Source organism: Sorex fumeus, unplaced genomic scaffold (assembly GCF_029834395.1).
Source record: "Sorex fumeus unplaced genomic scaffold, SorFum_2.1 ptg000131l, whole genome shotgun sequence".
NCBI classification, from domain to species: domain Eukaryota; kingdom Metazoa; phylum Chordata; class Mammalia; order Eulipotyphla; family Soricidae; genus Sorex; species Sorex fumeus.
In genome coordinates this window covers 19,439,722-19,462,624 of record NW_026606188.1, presented here as the reverse complement: position 1 = coordinate 19,462,624, position 22,903 = coordinate 19,439,722, and the positions used below count along the sequence as shown (strand labels likewise).

The following is a 22,903-nucleotide window of genomic DNA, read 5'->3' as shown; positions in this document are numbered from 1 at the left end:
TACATGTTTTTGTGATCTTTATTTTTTGTTTGTTTTTTTAGGACCACACTTGGTTGTGCTCAGGGATCACTCCTGGCTCTGGACTCAGAGATCACTCCTGGTGGACTCAGAGGACCATACGGAATATCAGGGATCAAACCTAGGTGAGCCATGTGCAAGACAAGCAGCCTCCCCACTGTACTATTGCTTTGGCCCCATAATCTTTAATTTTTTTTTAAAAAATCATATACAAACCAAAGCATTTAAGGAGAAAGTGGTTAATTGTATTTACATGAACAAAGAGGATGGGAAAACTAATACACAAAGTGAAAAGGCATTTGTGGTAGACATGCTTGTGGGGGTGAAAGAAAGGCAGATGACAGTGTACACAAAGAAGGAAGTAGGTGCTCTGAGCTTAGGAGGCGTGAGGAAACCCCCATCTGAAATATCCTTTCTAAAGGCTCTCCACTGAGGTTTGGGGTCTCCGGAAGACTGCCAAACCCCACAAACAAGCATAAACAGACCCCCAAGGAAGTGAGTCTTCCTCATTTCTACAGAAGCACATGACTGAACAAATCATATTGGTACGAAATCGTGAGTCATGTCTTTCAAGAAGCAAAACAGGGGCTGGAGAGACAGCGAAGGAGGTGAGGCACTTTGCTCTGCACCTGGCGAACACCACCTCAGTTCCTGGCTCCAGGAGAGAATCCGAAACACAGAGCCAGGACTAGCCCCTAAATACTGCCAAGTGTGGAACAAAAACCAAACAACAAAAAGAAGATCCCAAATAGTTGTTGACTTTTGTGCCATGCTTTGTTTGGTTTTTGTTTTGTTTTATGGTCACACCCAAAGATACTTGAAAGTATTTTTTGATTCTATTCAAAATGTGGGCTGGAGCAATAGCACAGCAGGTAGGGCATTTGCCTTGCATGCGGCTGACCCGAGTTTGATTCCTCTGCCCCTCTCTGAGAGCCCGGCAAGCTACCAAGAGTATCTTGCCCACATGGCAAAGCCTGGAAAGCTACCCTTGATGTATTTGATATGCCAAAAACAGTAACAAGTCTCACAATCTGTTGTTAGACGTTACTGGTGCCTGCTCGAGCAAATCGATGAACAATGGGAGGACAGTGCAGTGCAGTTCTTATTCAAACATGTACTACTAACAACCAAACCCACTGTAAATACCCACCATGTGATTTGTCTTCCAAAAAAACACATTTCATCAAGTTACTTCTTGCTCTACTATCAGATACAGTGGCTTCCACTAGCACAGGGTACTATTCAGAGCCCCAAAATAGGACCCAAAAGTCTTCCCTTCCTACTGCCCCCAAGGAAATTGGCTCCCTGTGCTCCTCTCCTCCACAGGCTTTTGCTAGGCTCCCTAAGGACTGTTCAGCTGGCCTGAAACCCAAATCAAACACCTTTATTGAGCTAGCATGGATTTTAAATTTTTTAGAAAATTTCATCAAATTTCAAAAAAGAACACTGGGCTAAAAGATAGGATAGCACGAAGGATGCTTGCCTTGCACGTGTCTGACCTAGATTAGGTCCTTGGTACCACACATGGTCTTCCCACCGCATCAGGAGTGATCCCTAAGCTAGGAGTAAGCCTTGAGTACTGCTGGTGTAACTCAAAACTGAAACAAAATCAAAACATAAAAAGAAGATCAGAGCAATAGCACAGCGGGTAGGGTGTTTGCCTTGCACGCGGCCAACCCGGGTTCGATTCCCAGCATCCCATATGGTCCCCTGAGCAGCGCCAGGGGTAATTCCTGAGTGCAGAGCCAGGTGTGACCCAAAAAGCCAAAAAAAAGATCAGAGCCATTTGGGGCCCCCCGGCCCCCACTGGGCATGATGGCTGCAAACACTGGAGGTGCTTTGGGGACTTGGAAACATCAATAAAAAGCTTGGAGGAACCACAGCTTGTTTCCAGCTATAGCTTAAAGAGATGTAGGAGAGATAGGCCAGGCAGAAAACCCTGGCCTGGAGTCCTGAGCTCAGCCCCCAGCACCTGGAGCACCTCCAGGTGGTCCCTGTGACCTGTCCCTGCACTGCTGGGTCAGCCTCAGAGAGCCAGAAAGTGACCCCAGGTGCTCAAGCACAGCTGGGGAGGCCCCCAAAATACAAAACAATAAAATCAATACTGCAGGAGGGACTCTGCTCACTTTCCCCCGTCTACACCCGGTGAGTGCAGGGGGAGAGGCCGAATGGATATAGCAGCACCTCAGAGGAATGCAGAGGTCTGTGTTCACTGCAGCTACCACCTCCCTTTCCAAAATATTCCTATTATGGAAAGTGACAACTCTTGTGGCAGTTCTGCTCCCTGGTGATGTTCTTCTCACCTCAGTCACACCCTCTCTTTATCCAGGATGGCAAGGAAGTGGTTCTTGGGTACCAAAAAGAGCGCAAACTCTGGCAACATGCAATACCAAATTCTTTCTCTCATGGACCATTAATTTGTACTAGTCTCAAATTAGCCAGAAGTTTCACTTGGCTGGTTGGTTTTGGGGTTTTAGGGTTGCCCCCAAGAAACCCTCCCAGTGTCAATGGGGGTCTGCTAGGGCAGTACTGGGTGTCAGAACCGGACCTCCCTCAGCAACGCCAGTCCTTGAGCTGTCACTCTAGCCCAGGAAATTTCGCAATTAACAAACCAACACATGGTTTACTCACCAAACACAATTAAAGAGAACTTCTTTGTATTATCAAATTCATAGACGCCTTCATCTTTTGAGGATAAACCAGAGATGTTGAGGTTCCCAGACGTGATGTCTAAGTGAATCCTACCCTCAAAGGGGGGAAACACCCGGGGTTGGGAGCCATAGTCCCACTCAGCTACTTTATCCTTCTCTTTCGTCCAGAGAATTTCAGTAAGGGGTAACGAGTTTGATACGTGGAAAGTCACACTCTGATTCACAGCTCCATAAACGGACTCACTGCTAACTGAATCTAAGGTAGAGAAAGAGGGAAAAAAAGTTAGAAATAACATAACTTGATTGAAAACTAAAACCTATTTTCAAGGATGCTCTTTTTTGGGGATAAAAATTAACAAGTTAGGGGGACAATTCCTTACCACCTTTTGTGCTATATTGGTATACTACTAACAGGAAATAGAAAATGCATGAGCATGGAAGTGACTTCTTGGTTTTTTGAACTAGAAAAGTGAATTAGAAAGTAAAGGGAAAGTAAAAGAAATGCGCCGGAGGGTTTACACTTAGGGGTGGAACTTAACATAGGACTAAGTTGAGAGGTGAGTATTTTTTTTTTAATTCATTTTTTGTTGTTTTTGGACCACACCCAGTGATACACAGCGGTTACTCCTGACAGTCCTCGGGGGACTGTATGGGGTGCTGGGGTTTACTGTATGGGTGCCCAGGATTGCGTGTCTTCTCCCCGCACTCTGACCCTTCCCAGCTGGCTGCCTCCTCTTGTCCACCCTTCAGTGATCTGCTGCTGGAGGGTTTCAGCGGGACTCCTAGGATCAACCCTTCAGCAGTGACTTCTTCCCTCCTTGGTGTCTCTCTGCGGCCCAGGGCGTGGAGAGACATGTGTCATAGGGAACTGGGGCCTCTGTGTCAGAAAGGATCAGAGTCACCAACTGCATCTGCAGGCCAAGCCGGGAGTAAGGCAGTCAGCAAGTCAGTGGCCACCCACCCTGCCATGTGTTCGAGCAGTGGTGAGAAACCAAGGAGGAAAGAAGTTGCTGGTGCAGGGCTGTCCCCGGGAGACCCAGAAACCCTCCCGAGATGTCAAGAGGAGGCAGCCAGCAGGGAGGGTCAGAGATGCAGGAGGAGGGCATGCACAGGGCCAGGCCGCGGGCCATTAGACCCTGAATAGGGGAGAGCTTGGGGTCTGGGGAGATCAGAGAGATCACCAGGACTCAGGGTCTGGGAGGTGGTACAGGGTCAGGTGTCATTCTGATGTTCAGGAATCCAGCTCGATTCTGGCATCCAAGGATCCCCCAGTACTACCAGGAGTCCCCCGGGAACCTCCAAAGCACCCCTGGTGGCCCGAATGGTCTCTGGCTGCAGGTCCTCACCAGCACCTCATCCTTGGCTTTCAACTGTCCAGCCCAGGTGGCAAGTATGGCTGGAGTGGCCACAGGGCCCCCCCCAAGTATGGCCACAGAGAGCGGTCAGGTTCCTTCGCAAGAGCCAAGGGTGGACAGAGCCTGACAGGCCCACGTGAGGTCCTCCACCCCTCACTCCCGGGCGCAATCCCCAAGCACCTCTAGTGTACCCCCAAACCAAAATAATATTAATAAAGATTAACTTTAAGACTGGAAAGCAAGTTGGGAATGAGACGGAAGTGCTCAGAGACTGGGACAGGGGTGCCCAGAGCCTTTGCCGTCACCCTTAGAGCCCATGGCTGGCGCCTCTGCTTATTCATAACAGTGAAGTCTGGGGGGCCCTGGGAACTTATGAGGGTGAGAATATTTACGGCAAATAAACTGACCAATGCTTTAAGTCAGAGCGTCCTGCTCCTCCACACTAATCTGCCTGTTAAAGATTTACTACCCGCCCCCAGATGGGGGTATTTTCCATACCCAAGAGTCAGTTTCCATGTGAATCTAACTCCAGACTTGACTTTCTTTTTAATAGAGAAGAGTAGCTGTTCAAGTGAAGACCCTAGAGATGAATTATTTTGCTAAGAGCCATCCAAGTAGTGAAAGTCATGGGGGAATAGAGGCCGTGAACTAGACATCTTGGAGTGACAGTGCTTAGAAGCTTCAAAGGAGAAGCAGACAGCCTCAGTTTGTCTCTTAGCACTTATTTTTGGAACCCACCTCCCTTAATTAAGAGGAACTGTTCTCAATAGCCCCACCAGCAACCTTCCTTTGCTTGGCTGGTCAACCAGAACACAACGAAATTGTCTAGAATTCTGAGAGGTGAGAATCGCCGCCGACCAGAAGCCCAAATCGTGCTATGAACCAACAGGTGGGTGGAAGGACAGTATGTGCGGGGGTGGGATACAGGTCCTGGTGTCTGAAGAGAGAGGTGCCTTCCCGGGGAGAGGGTGTTAGCTGGGGGTGAAGAAGTCAGAAAGGACCTAGTGGTGGATGAAAGAAAGAGTGGAGAAAAGAAAGACCCGTTCAGAAGGAAAAAAGTGAGGTGACAAGGACCCAGGGAAAGGGCAGAATGTTCTGGAATGCCTGCTCTCTGCACTGCTCAAACTCTCAGGTCCCTTTCAGCACCCGCCACCTTCAAGAGCAGCTGCCACTGGCCCCGCATGGCGGGTATGGGGAAAGGCTCCAGGGGACAGAGCACTGCAGTAGCTCGCGTGTGAAGCAGAGAAGCCCAGGATACCACAACCCCACTCCTTGCTCAGGTCACCACTGCTGGGACTGGCCATTAGTCAGTCGCTGAAAACACAGTTTGGGAGTTGTTTGGGCAGGCACCCTGGGGTGGGGCTACTGAGGTGAACAGAGGAGGCTCCCCAAACTCTGAGAACATGAAGCTGGGGGGGGGGGGCTCCTCGGACAGATGGGGGACACGCCTAGGCAGGGTGAGGGTGAAGCCTTTACTCTGCCCTCTGACCCCTGTGGTCACCTCCAATTATGTTATCTGCAGATTCTTCAATATTTCTCTCCCTACATAGATTCATGATACCTTATAAAACCCCCACCAAGTTAGGGGTGGAGAGATACTAGAGCAGCGAGTGTCTGCCTTGCACGCAGATGACCCAGTTCAAACCCTAGCACTCTATACGTACAGTACTTTTGGATTCCGCCTTAGTTGTGACTCCCAAGTGGTTCCTGAGTCTGTTGTGAATGGTCCCTGAGCGCACAGCCAGAAGCAAGCCCTGCACCCTGCCAGGTGTGACCCAGAAGTCAAGAACAAAATAAAAAATAAATAAACCCCACCAAGTTATCTGACATGGCCCAACTCTATTATTATTATTATTATTATTATTATTATTATTTTAATGGCTGCTTATTTATTGGTACCACATACAAACTGACCATCCTCAATTAGCCATCTCTGCTGCCGAACACTCTTTCGTCCCGAGATCCTTTTACTGCAGCAACACTGTAACAGCTATCCTGGTACATATTCCTATGGATTACAGCTTCATACTGATGGGAAGGGTCCTGGGAGTGGGGCCAGGAAGTGCTAGATTGTTTTTATTCAATTTTTAAATGTTAATAGAAGTGCCACATTGCTTACAAGGGGGTGGGGGGATTTCTAGCATTTACATTTCATCAGTAATGCCAGAATCATATTTTCCTGGCTCTTCTGCTAACATTCCCAACACCAGGGGCTTGCTTTGTAAATTTTTGTCTTGTACTAGGCAAAAGTGACATTTAGTTGCTATTTGAATGTGTGTTTTCAGGTGAGGGGTATACCAGAGCCCAGATTCAATCCCCAGCAGCAGGAGCACGAGCTGGTCAGTGACCCTCCTCAGGGCACTGCTGATGACACAGCTGAGTTTTTGCTCTTTACAGGCAGAAAGAGGGGCCCTGGCTGGGAGGAACATACCAGTGGTTATTGAAAAGATATGATACACTAGCCATATTTTTAACTACTGCAGGTTTGTTTTCATGAAACTGAATAATCTTTTCTTTTTAAAGACACAAAGGTAATCAATAACCCATAAACCATGTATCTTTTTTTTTTTTCATTTTTTAGAATTTTATTTATTGAATCACCTTGAGAGCAGTTACAAAGCTTTCGGGTCTAAGTCTCGGTCATACAATGAAACACCTGTACCTTCACCAGTGGTCATTCACCACCACCAAAAACCCCAGTATACTCCCATCCCACACCCTCTCCCTACCTGTGGGGCAGATGATTTCCACATTACTTTCTCTCTCCACTTTGATCACATTCAATATTTTGTATCTTTTTTTGATTGTTTTGTTATGGGGCCATACTTGGTGATGCTCAAGGGTTACTGCTGACTCTGCACTCAGGAATAACTCCTGGCAGTGCTCAGGGGACCATATCAAATGTTGGAAATTTAACTGGAGTTGGCTGCATGCAAAGTAAGTGCCTTATCCATTGTACTATTGCTCTGGCCTCCATACCATAAATCTTGAAAAGAAAAATACTCCAATTTCAGTGAAGGAAAGTGAACACAGGTAGAGGGTGTGTTGTTGGAATATTGTATGTTTTGAAACCCTATCATTAACAGTCTTGTAAATCACTGAGCTTCAAAAGAGAAAATAAAACCCACAAATTCCTATTTCAAACATTCTACTGCAATGTCCTAACAAAATGACAGAACACCCTATTTTCGACAGTTGTTCTTACATAGCTTGTAGTAAGAAGTGGATCCTAAATATTCTGATGATGAGTTCTGACTGTATTTAGGAACCACAGTCAACATAACTGTGGGTTTAATGAAAATGAAGCCTCACAACCAGATATAAAATCCTCTATGCATTTTGTCATGTGTTCTGGGATTTAGCTATTTTGGTTAATTTCATCAACTCACAGGCAGCACACAGTGTTCGAAGTTAGAGATGAGTGTACACTTATGAATCCTTGTAAGTCTTTACTAAGGAGGTGTTTTTGATTTTTTAACCATTTTGACAAAGAGGGAAAGTGATGGCCACAAAGGTTAAATGATTTTCTAGTTAAGTGGAGAAGCTGGTTCTGACCCCAGATAGTGTTACTCCAGCAGGCTGTACTCATAGTTTATTTGGCATGAAATGTGGCAATAAGGCTACTTAAGACAGTAGCTACATGTGAGATTTCTCAGGATGCAGATTTCTCATTTCCCAAACTCACAGAAACAGAAGACAAAGGGAATGAGAAACTCAAACCAAACTGCTCTCTCTCTCTCTCTCTCTCTCTCTCTCTCTCTCTCTCTCTCTCTCTCTCTCAGCAATACCAGGCTGTGCTCAGGGTTCACTTTCAGCTCCATGCTCAGGGGTCAATCCTGGCGGTGCTCGGGAAACAGATGAGGTGCCAGGGATGAACCTGAGTCAACTATGTGCAAGGCGAGCAGCCCGACCCGCTGTTCTCTCGCTTCAGCTCCTCAAACCACTTTACTTGGGAGTCACAACCAAAGAGGAATCCAAAAGTTTGTACTGTAAGACTCCAAATTATTGCAGAACCTGGTTCAAAAGTCACAGCAGGGGAGTGAGGATGTTAAGCAGAGGTAAAGAACCCATCAGGTGCTGGAAGAGCCCCCCTCCCCCAGACTCCTGCAGCTCCAAAGCCAGAGCGGACTGCCCGTGGCTGGGATGTGGAGGATAGTTTTTCTTAACTTCTTCTTAGACCTGAGTAACCGGATTCTAACACACGTATTTCTCTTTCAACAGTCTGAAGTCCCATGGGGCCAGGGGGGCTGCACTAGAAATGTTGTGTCAGCAGCACAGGTTAACAGCTCAATTCAAAAAACGGTAGAAAAAAATCCCCTAAAAGTTTTGGCCTCGGCTATCCAAATCTTGGTATTTCCCCCTGACACAGATCTTTCTAACGGTGATTTAGTCGAAACCGCCTTCAGGCCGAGAGGAACAGGCTTTGGGGTATTTCTATACCCATGTGGGCCGGTAGGTTCCCCGCCTCCAGAGGAGGCTCTGGCCTGGCCACCAACCACTCTTGGGTGACACCCACTAAGAGCAGCAGAGTGAGCGGCCCCGCAAGCAAAGCTCCGGCCTCCCACCGACCTACACAGACCTGCAGAGCCAAGAGGCCCAATCTCATCTCATACATCAATGCTGATACCAAACCGTTTGTTTCATCAAGACCCCCAAGCATCCCATATGGGGGGAGCGGAGGCTCAGAGAGGGCAGGCAGGGCGGGCTTCACACCTGTGAGGCCCTCAGCTCAAGCCCCAAGCCAAACAAGGGATCACAGCGAAGGCAGAACCATAGAACAGTCTGGGTAAACTCTACTCCCCGGGGCAGAGCAATAATGAAGAGGGGTTGGAGAGGCAGATAGGAGGGGTTTGTCTTGCATGCAGCTGACCTGGGTTCAAATCCTGGCACCCCAGAGGGTCTCCCCAGGGCCACCAGGAGTGATTCTGGAGTGCAGAGCCAGGAGTAACCCTGGAGTAGCGCTGGATTGTGGCCGAACAAAACAATGAGGGTAATACTCCTCAGCAGCAGCAGAAACACAGACACCTTGCTTCCTGTGTGCTGACTCAGGCAGAAGGAGACACAGAGAGAGCCAGAGTCATACTCAGCCCTGAATCGGCTCAGCGCTGAAGGGACCACTACTGCCTCAATCTGCTCACCTGAAGGGAGTGACCACCCTACTTTAAAGGCCAGGTTACAGCAGTGAACAAAGCAGCCAAATTCTCTCCTCTTACGTTTATGTTACAGCATAGGGAGAAGCGTAATCACAGAAAAAGAGACTCTTATTGCAGGAAGGGTGTGAAAATAGGAAGAAACTGAGCTTGAGAAGATGGGAACAAGCATCCAAAGAGTGAGACCACCAGAGAAACAGAGATGATGCTCAGGCCCAGAGGCTGGGCTGGGGTCCCCCTGCCCAGTCCAGACACAATGTCGCATGCACAGAATCTTCTGGGCTGCACTGCCACTGCCAATCTTCACTTCAGACTGGAACAGCTACAACCTAACCCCCAAAGCAACCAGTTCCTGGCTTCTGAGTTCCAAAGATTCTCTTGATGTTACGACCTGGGGGCTGTGTGTCAGTGAAACTGCCTGGAGGAGCTCATTCAGAATTCAAGGCACTGCTTCTGTCTCTATTTGAGCTTTCCTGCCATGATAGCGCCCCACTGTAGCCCAATCTGATCAGCGGCCATTAGCCACATGAGCCAGGTAGGCTCATGAGTACATGAAACTCAGGGAGAGACGGGTTATGGGAGGAAAGTGGATGCCAGGCCTTGAAGCCTTAGTATGAAAAGGGGACACAGACTCTCGGATTAACATCTTTATGCGATTACCTGAGCAATCAGTGTATGGTACGAGATGGTATGGTATCGGATGTTAAAATTAATTTCACCTTTCAGATCATACTCCAGTTGGACAGCACTGATCCAGCCTGTCTGCCACACCCCCAACCCCCACACCCCCCATCCAGAGGGAACTGTTTCAAGGTGACAGTTCTTGTTTAAGACAGAATCCAGGCGAGGCCCACAGCTTGCTTTGGGGAATGTGACTCTTACGGGTACTATCTTGGATTCCGGGAGTCTTTTAGAATCTTGTCTCCAATGTCTGATTCGAGCTATTTCTGTTCGCTATAGTTCACTGTGCTAAAATTTTCATTATAATCCTGGCTGCTTCCCAGTCATTTGGTTCATAATTTTAAAAGTCTATTACAACCTATTTATGATGATGTCAGGCTGTATGTTTCACATTCACCTGAATATCTATTTCTTGAATGTTTACACTAAACTTCCCCACTTTTCTCGTTTTTAGCTGCGATGGGAGGAAAAAACACTCAAAAAACTACACACCAATCTGCCTGATGGAAATTCAGACTCTAATTCCAAAGACAACTTGGAGAACATTGTAAAAAGGAAGTGAAGGGAGTAGGAATTCAGTGTGTCTGCTTCCTGAGAACAAGCCTATCAAAATGGTCTGGTTCCCGTGGAGGGAAATCTAGTTGGCAGAACAGATCCAAGTCACAATAACTACACCCGTGACTAGGGTTCTTCCGTGGGGCGAGGAGGGTGGAAGGAGTGGGTAGAAAGTGACTTCAGAGCACCTTCTGCTGGTTTCATTCTGAGTCCCTGCATCTGTGCACTCCGAGATCACCTGCACATATAGCAGCTGACCAAAGGGCAAGGTCACAGGCACACACAAAAGAAATGAAAGGGAACGGAGAGGGAGCAGAGGGTGCGGCGCTGGGAGGCAGTGTCACAGGGCTAAGGAGAGCTGAGCACCATCTCCAAAGACGAGCTCCCAGGATGGAGGCAGCTCTGAGCCAGCCACAGCCCTGTGGGGTGGCATCTGCACTTCACACTCAACTCCAACCACCCAGGGCTCAGGGCAAGACTGTTTCCTGATTCACTTTCCATCCAGAGACAGAGGTTCTAGGGCTGCCACAACTAGGGATGGTGTCCTTGAGCTTCAGAAACCCTTCTGTGTCTGAGGAGAAACAGTTTAAGAAGCAATCAGAATGCATATCAAAACAACAATGAGGGGGCTGGTGTGATAGCACAGCAGGTAGGGCTTTGCCTTGCACGTGGCCAGGTTGAATTCCCAGCATCCCATATGGTCTCCCATCCCCCCCCCCCCCACCCCCAGCATCAACAGGAGTAATTCCTGAGCGCAGAGCCAGGAGTAACCCCTGTATATCAATGGGTGTGACCCAAAAAGCAAACAAAACTAAAAGAACAATAAGATATCATCTCACACCATAGAGACTGGCACATCCAAAAGAAGTGTTGGCAGGGATGTGGATAGAAAGGGACTCTCATTCACTGTTGGTGGGAATGCCAACTGGTCCAGTCTTTTTGGAAAACAATATGGAGGTTCCTCAATAAACTAGAAACTGGGGGTATGGTGCCGCCAGCAGGTCAGTGTGTACCTGCGAAGCGAGTGCATCAGCAGCCTCATGGCGTCTTCAGACTTCCAGATACCCCAAAATTGCTGCTGTGCCTTTGGCCAGATTCCAAAAACTTGGGGCAAAGTTTACCAAGAAAGTAAAAGGCCAAAGGTTAGGTATGTGGGAAATACACCCACAAACCACCTCCAGCTCAGCTATATAATTGGAGGCATGGCCTCTCTGGTTCCTGATTGAACTGCTTAATGGCCATGATCCCAGAGACTCAGAAACAAATCTTAAAACCCAGTGGCTTTTGGCAGAAATGCATCTGGTCCCTGCAGTAGGTTACAAGTGCTGGGCCAACCCAGGCGGGAATAGGTTTCGTGCCTTGGCCTGTTCCCCCTGGCAGCCCTGTGGCCGCCATCCTCCAGAGGCCACTGGACTGTCAGGTTTGGGCCCGCAGTGATGAGACACTCAGGGCCTCATGGGATGGGGGTGGAGCCGGTCCTGTACTCTCCACCCCAATGAGACCCCAAGTCATCACCCACGAATGGCCTCTCTGGCTCCTGATCAAGCTGCTTAACAGTCATGATCCCAGAGACTCAGAAACAAATCTCGAAACCCAGTGGCATTTGGCAGAAATGCGTCCAGACCACAGAGTAGGTTACTATTGCCGGGCCACCCCAGGAGGGAAAGGGTGTTGTCACTCCGCCTGCTCCCCCTTGGTGGCTCGGTGGCTGTCATCCTCCAGAGGCCATTGGACAGTCAGGCTTGGCCTGCAGTGATGAAACTTGTTGGGTCTCACGGGATGGGGGTGGAGCCCGTCCTGTCCTTCCTATCCCAATGAAACCCCAAGTCATCGCCCATGAACGGTCTCTCTGGCTCCTGATCAAGCTGCTTAATGGCCATGATCCCAGAGACTCAGAAACAAATCTCAAAACCCAGTGGCTTTTGGCAGAAATGTGTTCGGACCACGCAGTAGGTTACTGTTGCCGGGCCACCCCAGGGGGGGAAGGGTGTTGTCCCTCCACCTGCTTCCCCCTGGTGGCTCAGTGGCTGTCATCCTCCAGAGGCCATTGGACAGTCAGGTTTGGGCCCGCAGTGACGAGACATTTTGGGCCTCATGAGATGGGGGTGGAGCCAGTCCTGTCCTCCCCACCCTAACGAGACCCCAAGACATCGCCCACAAATGGCCTTTCTGGCTCCTGATCAAGCTGCTTAAAGGCCATAATCCCAGAGACTCAGGAGCAAATCTCAAAACCCAGCAGGTTTCGGCAGAAATCCCTCCAGATTTAAGTGTTAAAATTTCAAAATTTCAAAATCTCGTGGCCACTACTGCAGCCACTTGACATCGTATGTTATTCATAACCAGCAATAGAAAACAAATTGTCTACTGTTGCCTTTTCAGCAGATCTGAGTGTTGGGGTAAAATCTCAAATAATAATGGTGGGCCTGGTGTCAAAATATTGAATGTGATCAAAGTAGAGAGAAAGTAATGTGGAAATCATCTGTCCCACAGGTAGGGGGAGGGCGTGGGATGGGAGTATACTGGGGTTGTTGGGGATGGAGAATGGGCACTGGTGAAGGTATGGGTGTTTCATTGTATGACTGAGACTTAGACCTGAAAGTTTTGTAACTGCTCTCACAGTGATTCAATAAATAAAATTATAATAAATGAAAAAAAAAAAGTAAGGTGGAGTTCATGCACAATTCAATCAGATAATCAGTGCCTGAATAAATAGCAGTGCTCCTACATAAAAAAAAAAAAACACAACCTAGAAACTGAGCTTCTATCTGACCCAGCAATACCACTTCTTGGGAATATACTCCAGGGGCCCAAAACACACAGCAGAAACACCATCTGCACTCCTATGTTCATTGCAACACTATTCACCATAGCCAGAATGTGGAAGCAACCTGAGTGCCTAAGAACAGATGAATGGATAAAGAAACTATGGCACATCTACACAGCACATCTATGCATCTGTTAGGAAAAATGAAGTCATGAGATTTGTCTATAAATGGATGGACATGGAGAGTATCATGCTGAGTGAAATGAGTTAGAAGGAAAGGGACAGATAAGAATGACTGCTTTCATTTGAGGTATATAAAAATACATAGTGGAAGAATAATACTCACAGCCAGGGTAAACAGGGGTTAGAAGGACTGGTCAATCGTTGGAACTAACCACAAGTGTGTGAGGGGCTAAGAGTAGGTAAGATCGAGAAGAGACCGGTATGACAATAACAGCTGGGAATGATCATGCTGGACAAGATCTGAGGGTTAAAAGTAGGTAAGGGATATTCTTGGTAATTTTTCAGTATCAATATTGCAAACCACAATGCCCAAAGGAGAGAGATAGAGGGGGATAGAGAGAGAGATAGAGAGGGAGAGAGAGAAGAAAGCACCTGCCATAGGGGCAGGCAGGGGGTGGGGGTTGGGGAGTGATGGGAGGAAACCTGGGGACACTGGCACTGGGAAATGTCCAATGGTGGAGGGATGGGTGTTGGAACACTGTATGACTGAAACTCAATCATGAACAGCTTTGTAAGGGTCTATCTCACAGTGATTCAATTAAAAAGTTAAGAAAGAAAGAAAGAAAGAAAGAAAGAAAGAAAGAAGGAAGGAAGGAAGGAAGGAAGGAAGGAAAGAAAGAAAGAAAGAAAGAAAGAAAGAAAGAAAGAAAGAAAGAAAGAAAGAAGCAATCAGAAGGTGAAAGACCCAGCAAAGGCAGGAGCATAGAAACAGGCAGACTTTCTGCTTCTAAACAGAAACACCCTCCTACCCTCAGCGGAGCATTTACTAAAGGAATATCAGAATTAGAGATCAATAAAGCCAACTCCTGGATCTAGTTCCTGAAAAGTGCTTCTAAGTCTCTTGCCGAACTGATGAAGGAGACCTATCAAAATTAAACCTCAAACAACAACAAATTCAATGCATAAAAAATAAGAGAATTATCTGTGATCCTAGGTTTTGTTTTTTAAAGACATTCTAAGTTCTGGGGACATTAAAACATAGTTAGAGAGAGATTACTTTTTATCATGGTAAGCGAAATGAGTCAGAAAGAGAGGGATAGACATAGAAAGATTGCATTCATCTGGGGGATATAAAGTAACAAAATATGAGATTAATACCCAAGAATAGCTGAGATCAGCACCAGGAGGATTACTCCATAGCTTAGTGGCCAGCCGGGCATTCTAGAGGAAAGGGCAGCTCAGATAGAGAAGGGAACACCAAATAAAGGATGTTTGGAGGATCCTCCCAGGAGGGGAGATGCATGTCGAAAGTAGACTATGGACTGAACATGTTTGCCACTCAATGCCTCTTTTGCAGACCACAACACCCAAAAGGAGAGAGAGAACACAGGGGATTGCCCTGCCACAGAGGCAGGGGGGGATGGGGGTATGGGGGTGAGGGGATATTATCCATGGTGGTGGAAAATGGGCACTGGTGGAGGGATGGGTATCTGATCATTGTATAATCGAAACCCAAGCACACAAAATTGTAAATCTACAACTGTACCTCATGGTATTTCACTAATAAACAAAAAAATTTTAAAAAAAGAAAGAGATTACTTTTAATTTTCATAAATATTAATTTATTAGGATTATGTAAAAGTATTTAAGAATGAAATGTGGGTGTACAGAAAATAAATATAAAAAATTAATAAGCATGCAAATAACCCATTCTCAATTTTCTCAATTTTAAGATTGCAAAAAAGATTTTCCCACATTCTTATTATAAATTCTGAAACCAAATATAATCTTACAGTTTTGCCAAGTGTGCTGTCCTTATAATTTCACGTGCTTTAGTAAAATTCACTTGTATCACTTGTCATCCCATTGTGCTCGATTTGCTTGAGCGGGCACCAGTAACTTCTCCATTTGTCCCTGTTGCATGCTAGCGTAACCCAATGGCATACTGGGGGCTCTTTCAGGGTCAGGGGAATAAGAGCCGTTATTGTTACTGTTTTTGGCATATCGAATATGTCACGATTAACTTGCCAGGCTCTGCCATGCATTAGTAAAATTATGCTGTATAATTATGCATGTCTCACAGGAGAAATAAACTATCGCTGCATCAACCTTTTTAAAAGTTCTAAACTTTATAAAGGTGCATGTCTAGGGGCCAGAGGGACAGTACAGCAGGTAGGGAGCTTACCTTGCACGAGGGTCAACCCAGGTTCAATCCCCAGCATTTCATATATCCCCTGAGCCCACCAGGACTGACCTGAGTGCAGAGCCAGGAGTAATCCCTGAGCATCAGAGGTATGGCTCTCAAAAGAAAGAAAACATTGTGTATCTAGGAACAGAGACATAGTAGGGCTACTGTCAACTCAGAGTCAATCCTCGAAACCACATATGATCCCCCAAGCATGGCCAGGAGTGATCCCTGAGAGCAGAATTGGAGGAAGTTCTGAGCACGGCCATGTATGACCTCAAAAGAAAAAACAAGAAACAAAGATCTAGAACACTAAACATACCTCCAAACGGGCATAATTTGTGGGAGTTCTCATGATTATTTACACCCATTATAACACTGAGCTCAGCCTCCTGATCAGAATATACAACACTGTTCTGGCTTCTTTTAAAAAATTTTTTTCCTAAACACACACACACACACACACACACACACACACACACACACACACACACACACACTCCAAATCTGGATTGCAGCAAAGCATCTGAACAAGTCTCACATAATGAGGTGATTCTGTTTAATAACATAAAACAAAGAAATGCTTGGCATAGACTTCACGAACAGCCAAATTAAAAAATCTGTACTGTTCAAAACTAAATCCATGGAGAGTTTTTCTTAAGTACTTGGGTTTTTCTTAAGTCTTAGGTTCCTCCATATGAGGAGCTAAATGGATACAGGATGGGTGAAAGGTCAATAGCACAGAGCCTCACAGGCGCTGCGGATGGATAGATGCGCCACCACAGGCTCTACTTTGCTCCTCACCCAGAGCATGTCCTACCACTGGCACCCAGAGCCCGACGCTGCACTTTACACACACACACACACACACACACACACACACACACACACACACACGACGGTGTCTCCACTTCTCGCTTCCACTCTCCCACTCCTAACTGGTCTCCCTGCTTCTCCCCTCCAAGATCCCTCCACCCCCACATTCTCTATCCTGCACCCAAAACAGTTCTTTAAAACACTCAGGTCGTTATTTCAGTCATCCCTGTTCAAATCTTGCCAAGCTTCCCATTTCATTGCTGGGAAAGTGAAAGTCTTTGAGGGTCCCCAACTTCTCTTCTCTCTACCCTTGATGTTTTTGTTTGTTTTGGGGCCGCGCAGGTGATGCTCAGGGGTTAGTCCTGTCTCTTCACTCAGGAATCATTCCTGATGGTGCTTGGGGAACCATATGTGGTGCCCGGGATTGCACCCAAGTCAGCCTCATACAAGGCAAGCACCCTCCCCACTGCACTACCTCTTGAACTTCCTGTTCTCCTTGGAATCCATGCAATATAGCAGGCAGTCTGGGTCAGGTGTGCTCAGTGGTCAGGGGCAGGAGGCCATGGGTCCCATCCAGGGCTCTACAGATAGCAGCAAAGCCATGCTCAGTGCCACAATGAAGTACAATCAAGAGTGTAACATTTGTTCAAGCGCCACAACTAAAGCGTATGTGGTATCTCCCAGCCACAACAAAAGGGAAGGATGTGAGGGAGCTGGAGGGGGGTAGGGAAACACTGAGAAAGTGCTTGAACCCTATCTCGGGCTGAATGAAATACTACTCTTCTCAAGAGACCCCTGGTTCTGGTCAGCTCCCTACTTCCTAAAATCTCAACTGTCATCTGATAGTTCAGAGAAAATGTCCCTGAGGCTGGAGCGATAGTACAGCAGGTTGAGTGGGGTGTTTGCCTTGCACATGGCCAACCTGGTTTTGATTCCTGGCATCCCATATGGTACCCCCACACCACCAGGAATAATCCCCGAGTGCAGAAGCAGAAGTTAACCCCTGAGCATTGCCAGGTGTCTTACTTTGGACAACCTGGCAGGCTGCCGAATGTAGCCTGCCCACACGGCAGAGTCTGGCAAACTCCCCGTGGTGTACCCAATATGCCAAATACCAGTAACAATGATGGGTCTCATTCTCCTAACCCTGAAAGAGTCTTGAATATGGCACTTTTTAAAATCTCAGGGCCATGGCGAAGGAGACGTTACTGGTGCCTGCTTGAGGCAATCAATGAACAACAGGATGATTGTGATGGTGACTGCCAAGTGTGACCCAAATAAACCAAAAAATAAAAAAAAAATCTGTCCCTGTCAGGGGTGACCACACCACACAAAAGAATCACCAGCATAGCTGAAGGGAAGGTCACATATCTCCCCACCCCTAGCACTTAATACCAAGCAGCTGCTAAAAGAGGGACAGGCGGGGGCTATAGCACAATGGGTAGGGCATTTGCAGTGACCTGGTTCGATCCTTGGCATCCCATAGGTCCCCTGAGCACCGCCAGGAGTGATTTTGAGTGCAGAGCCAGGAGTAGCCCCTGAGCACTGCCTTGTGTGGCCCCCAAGACAACAAAAAAGGGATGAATCCTATGAACTGGTAAAGAATGATAACCCGCCATATGGTAAAGACAAAAGTTAGGTGCAAATGAATTATGTTATCTGTTGTTTGAGAAAGGGAGTTAGGAATAAACATATGTAGCTATTTGTGCAAACAAAAAGAAACAAAAAAGATAAATATAAACAAAACATGTTGGGGGAGAGAATGCTTTTTAAAGTTATGTTTTCAAGTTTTGGTTTTGGGATCACACCAGGTAGTGCTCAGGGGTTAGTGCTGTGGTCCTCAGGGGATCTCACATGATGCTGGGGCTGGCACCAAAGTCAGCTGCATACAAAGTAAGTGCCATATCCCCCTGTGCTTGCACCCATTGATTGGGGGGAGGCAGTTTGGGCCACATCAGGCAATGATTAGGGCTTACTCCTGGCTCTTCACTCAGGAATCACTCAAGGGACCACATGGAGTACTGAGAATGGAAGTCGGGTCAGCCTTTGTACTACTGCTCTGGTTCTTTTATTTATTAATTTTGGGTTTTGTATATAGAAAATTGTAATATAACGATACAGAAGGGGGGAAAAGATACCAAATACTCTCAGAAAAGGTTTTCTGGGGGGCCAGGAAGGTAGTAAGCGAAGTCATGAAACTGACCTGGGTCTGACCCTCAACATCCTCAACACCCCATATGAGCTACCAGGAGTTAGCCCTGACCAGAGTCAGGAGCAAGCCTTGAGCACTACTGGGTGTGGTCACACACCCCAAAAGAGAAAAAGTCATTCGTTCCTTCTTAGTAGAAAACGTGAAAAAATAGAAAGAACTCCAAAGACATGTTGAAATATTCTTAGTAAACTTGTGCCTGGTAGCAGTGTTGGTATAGCAACTGAAATAATCTTATGTTTAACTTAGTTTAGAAAAATATATAAAATATATAAAGAACAGAGCTCCCTATAGGAGGAGGAGATACATGTGTCAGGAGGAAGAATCAAATTATTGAATAAGTTAGTAAAACCAGGATAAACCTGACTTGATTTTTAAAAGTATCTCAGAAGCTGGAGAGATAGTAGAGTGGGTAGGGCACTTGCCTTGCCCACAGCTGACCCGGTTTTGATCTCCGGCACCTCATATGGCTTCCTGAGCACTGCCAAGATGATCCCTAAGTGCAGAACCAGAAGTAAGGCCTGAGCACTGCCAGGTGTGGTAACCAAACAAAAACAAAACAAAATGTAATAAAAGTCTATCTCAAACCAGAGAAATAATAAAATGGATTAGCATGATTACAAGGCACACATATAGGGTCCCCTAGCACCACCACGAGTAATTGCTGGGGCTGGAGAGATAGCACAGCGTAGGTAGGGCGTTTGCCTTGCACATGGTCAACACAGGTTCAATTCCCAGCAACCCATATGATTCCCCGAGCACTGCCAGGATTAATTCCTGAGTGCAGAGCCAGGAGTAAACCCTGTGTATCGCAGGGTGTGACCAACAAACCAAAAAAAAAAAAAAAAAGGAGCGATTTCTGAGCACAGAGCTAGGAGTAAGCCCCAAGGACAGCTGGATGTGGCCCCTAAACAAATTTATCACTAAGTTCTTCAAACTGTAAGAAGTCACTGTTCCAGTGGCCTTGAGCAAATCAGCAACCACACCCTGATTTCTAAATATAGTCTTTCTAAGAGGAACAGCTATCAAGTCCAGAATCTCTTTTTTGTGTCATAAAGTGATAAAGTACTCAAAAAAATCATGGAAACATGACAAAGAACATGGAGACCTGAAGTGGGTTGCCATTTTTCCAAATATAGGATCAAATTTGAACATCAAAGTGGGTAATATCAGTAATTCCCATACCTTCAAAAATATCTGAGACTATACTAACATGAAAATACAAGTTAAAAGGAAGATACAAAAACTTCATTACGAAAGACTGTCAATGATGTGGAATGGAAATATTTTAGTGATAATGGACTTGGGGCAGGGGAAATCACTACTGGATGCTACAAGATGGGTGAAAGATTTGGGGTGGGGGGGCAACAAATATTCATCTGAAGTACATGAACACCGTGAACGTCAATACTATTGTAACCAAGTAAGCTAAACTATGCTAAAACGAACTAAGTCAAATATAGGCAAAACTATGGTTTGATTCCACTGGCAAAAATAAGAAAGACAAAAAAATGAAATATCAAATTGAAAAGATTTTACAAGGCAAAAGAAACTCAGGCTTAAAAGATATATTAGGGATAGAGAAGGGACCACTAAATCAATGACGGTTGGAGGGATCGCTGAGAATGGGAGATGTGTGCTGAAAGTAGGCTATGGACCAAACATGATAATTTCTCAGTATCTGTATTGCAAACCGTAAGGTGCCTGCCACAGAGGCAGGGGGTGGGACACGGTGGGCGCAGTGGGGGTGGCGGGAGGAATACTGGAGACCTTGGTGGTGGAATGGGCGTTCCCCATTACTCGCAGGTGGGGGGGGGTGGGTCTTCCACCATAGTATCACTGAAACTTTGTAACAGGAAAGCTTTGTAACTGTATCTCATGATGATTCAATTTAAGAAACAAAAAGAAGCTAGCTTAAGCCCTCCATCAGGTGAGTGGCGCTCTGGCTGTAACAGGCCCGGGTGGGGGCAAGGCCTGTTGGCAACGGGTCCAACGTCCTCCCTGCCCAGTTCCTGCTGCTCTGCTTCCTGATGAAGTCCCGGCGCGTCCCCTGCGCTCCCAGCGCGCGGCATTCGGTTCCCGAGCCCGGCTATAGCCCGCCCGCTGTCCGCCGGGGGATGGGGGGGGGGGGGGGCTGGCCTCACGACGGGCAGCCCCGAGGAGAGGAAAGGGTTTGGGTGCCCCACGGCGGCAGCGCGCAGGATGAGGGCGGGGAGAACGGAACCCCGAGCCCGGCGGGCTTGCGGACGGGCGAGGCGGGGTGTTGGCCCTCCCGGGGTGTTGGCGCTGGGTGCTCACCCCTTCCGGCACCGCCGGGCTGGAACCAGGAGAGCACCCCCTGAGCGCGCGGGCCGGCGGGGGACCGGGCCGCCCAGGGACCTGACGCCTGAGCACCCCTCACCCACTCGACCAGTCCTGATCGGTCCCTAAGGCCCGAGACGCCTGCCCGAGCCGTTTCCCTACTCCCGGTGCCGTGTCCCGGACAAAGTTCGACGGGTCCTTCCGTGTCCGTACCGCAGCGGGACCAAATGACGGCCGCTCCGGCCCCTCTCCGCGCCCACCCCCCCTCTCTGCCCGGGTCCCCTCTCCCTCTCCGGCCGGCCCCACTCTTCGCCCGGATCCCCTCTCCGCCCGAGTTCCCCTCTCCGTCCGGGCCCCCCGTCTCCGCCCGTCCCGCGCGCGGGAATCCGCGTCCACTCACAGACCGCACGCGCCAGGGAGAGCGCGATCAGGACTCTCAGAAGCCACGGCGGTGGGCAGCAAGCGGCCATGTCCAGCGCGGGCCTCTTTGCTGGGGCCGCGCTCGGCGTGCCCGCTCTGCGCCGCTGGGGCCCCGCCCACAGCTCCGACCCCGCGCAGCTCTGGCCTTCCGCCCCGCCCGTTCTCTGACTGGGGCCACCCGGGCTCCTCCCCCAGCTCCTCCTCTCCCTTTCCGTACCCTCCAGCATGGTCAACCCGCTGTCCGTCGCTGGAGCGAACTGAGGCAACGCGCAGCTGGGGGCGAGAACGTTGCACTGGGGTGCGCTGCCAACACCCCCCAAAGGCGCTGCCACTGGCTTGACCCAGGAGATTCAGGAAGGCGTGGCTCCTGTGCTTTCCAGCCAGCTCCAAGGACTAGCCTTGCAGGAGCTTCTGGACTTTTCTTCCCTGATGCACAGGGGCGCTCCGCTGCCCGGGCTCTGTGCCCAGAGTGACCTCTGGTGAGTGGGACCATGTGGAGCTGCGGGGGTCTAATGCGAGACAGGGGCATGCCAGGAGGCGCCAGATATGCAGACAGAAGGATAACACATTTTTTTGTTTGTGGTTTTTTTTAAATTGAATCACTGAGATACAGTTACAAAGCTTTCATGTTTGAGGTTCAGTCATACAATGATAAACACCCATCCCTCCACCAGTGCACATTTGTCTTCACCACAAACGTCCCCAGTATAACCTCCCCCCCTTTCCAACCCTCCCCCTGCCTCCATGGTAGACATTTCCTCCCAATACTCTCTCTCTACTTTTGGGCATTATGGTTTGCAATACAGATACTGAGAGGCTATCACGTTTGGTCCTTTATCTACTTTTAGCACATATCTCCCGTCCTGAATGATCCCTCCAACCATCAATGACTTAGTGATCCCTTCTCTATTCCAGCTGCCTTCTCTCCTTCCCCCCCCCCCCCCCCCACACACACACCGTGAGACAGGCTTCCAGCTACAAACACAGTTTTTTGGTGTTCTAATGTTTCTTTTTTTTTTTTCTTTTTGGGTCACATCCGGCATTGCACAGGGGTTACTCCTGGCTCATGCACTCAGGAATTAGTCCTGGCAGTGCTCCGGGACCATATAGGATGCTGGGAATCGAACCCAGGTTGGCCGCATTCAAGGCAAGCGCCCTACCTGCTGTGCTATTGCTCCAGCCCCTCTAATGTTTCTTAATTGCATCACCATGAGATACAGTTGCAAAGTTGCTGATGGTTGAGTCTTAGTCACACAGTGTCCCACACCTATCCCTTCACTATGGAAACTGGAATGTTTTTGACAGCCACTGCAGTGCAGTCCCTCGTGCCCCAAGGTGCTTCTCTTTCCTAACTCAAGTGCGTGCCCAAAGCCTGCACCCTACCTTCTCCCCTAGCCTCTACCAGGTATTTTCCACCCTTGGGTTCTCCCTTCTAGGTTCTCCTTGTTTTTTTTTCCTCCTCTTCCTGCATCTAGGTTGGAAATCTGCCAAGAGGAGGGGACAGTTCCCTTCCTCCTTCTCCCCGCTCCCTGTCGCTGTTGGGTCTCCCCAAATCTTTCCCTGGTGAGCAGAGAGCCAGAATGCACAATTCTATTGCTTAGCCTGTCCCTTGGCT

General features: G+C 48.0%; 1 protein-coding gene across 1 annotated transcript in view; it reads right to left on the bottom strand.

The window, feature by feature from the left end:
* CD58 (CD58 molecule) overlaps positions 1 to 21,378 on the bottom strand; it is a 37,452-nt gene extending 16,074 nt beyond the window's left edge. The window contains exons 1-2 of the mRNA XM_056139142.1: positions 21,269 to 21,378; positions 2,650 to 2,925 (exon numbers count right to left, since the gene is read on the bottom strand). Coding sequence (XP_055995117.1) covers positions 2,650 to 2,925; positions 21,269 to 21,338 — 346 coding nt within the window. The 5' untranslated portion in view covers positions 21,339 to 21,378. The remainder of the gene's footprint in view (positions 1 to 2,649; positions 2,926 to 21,268) is intronic.
* Between the last annotated feature and the right edge of the window lie 1,525 nt (positions 21,379 to 22,903).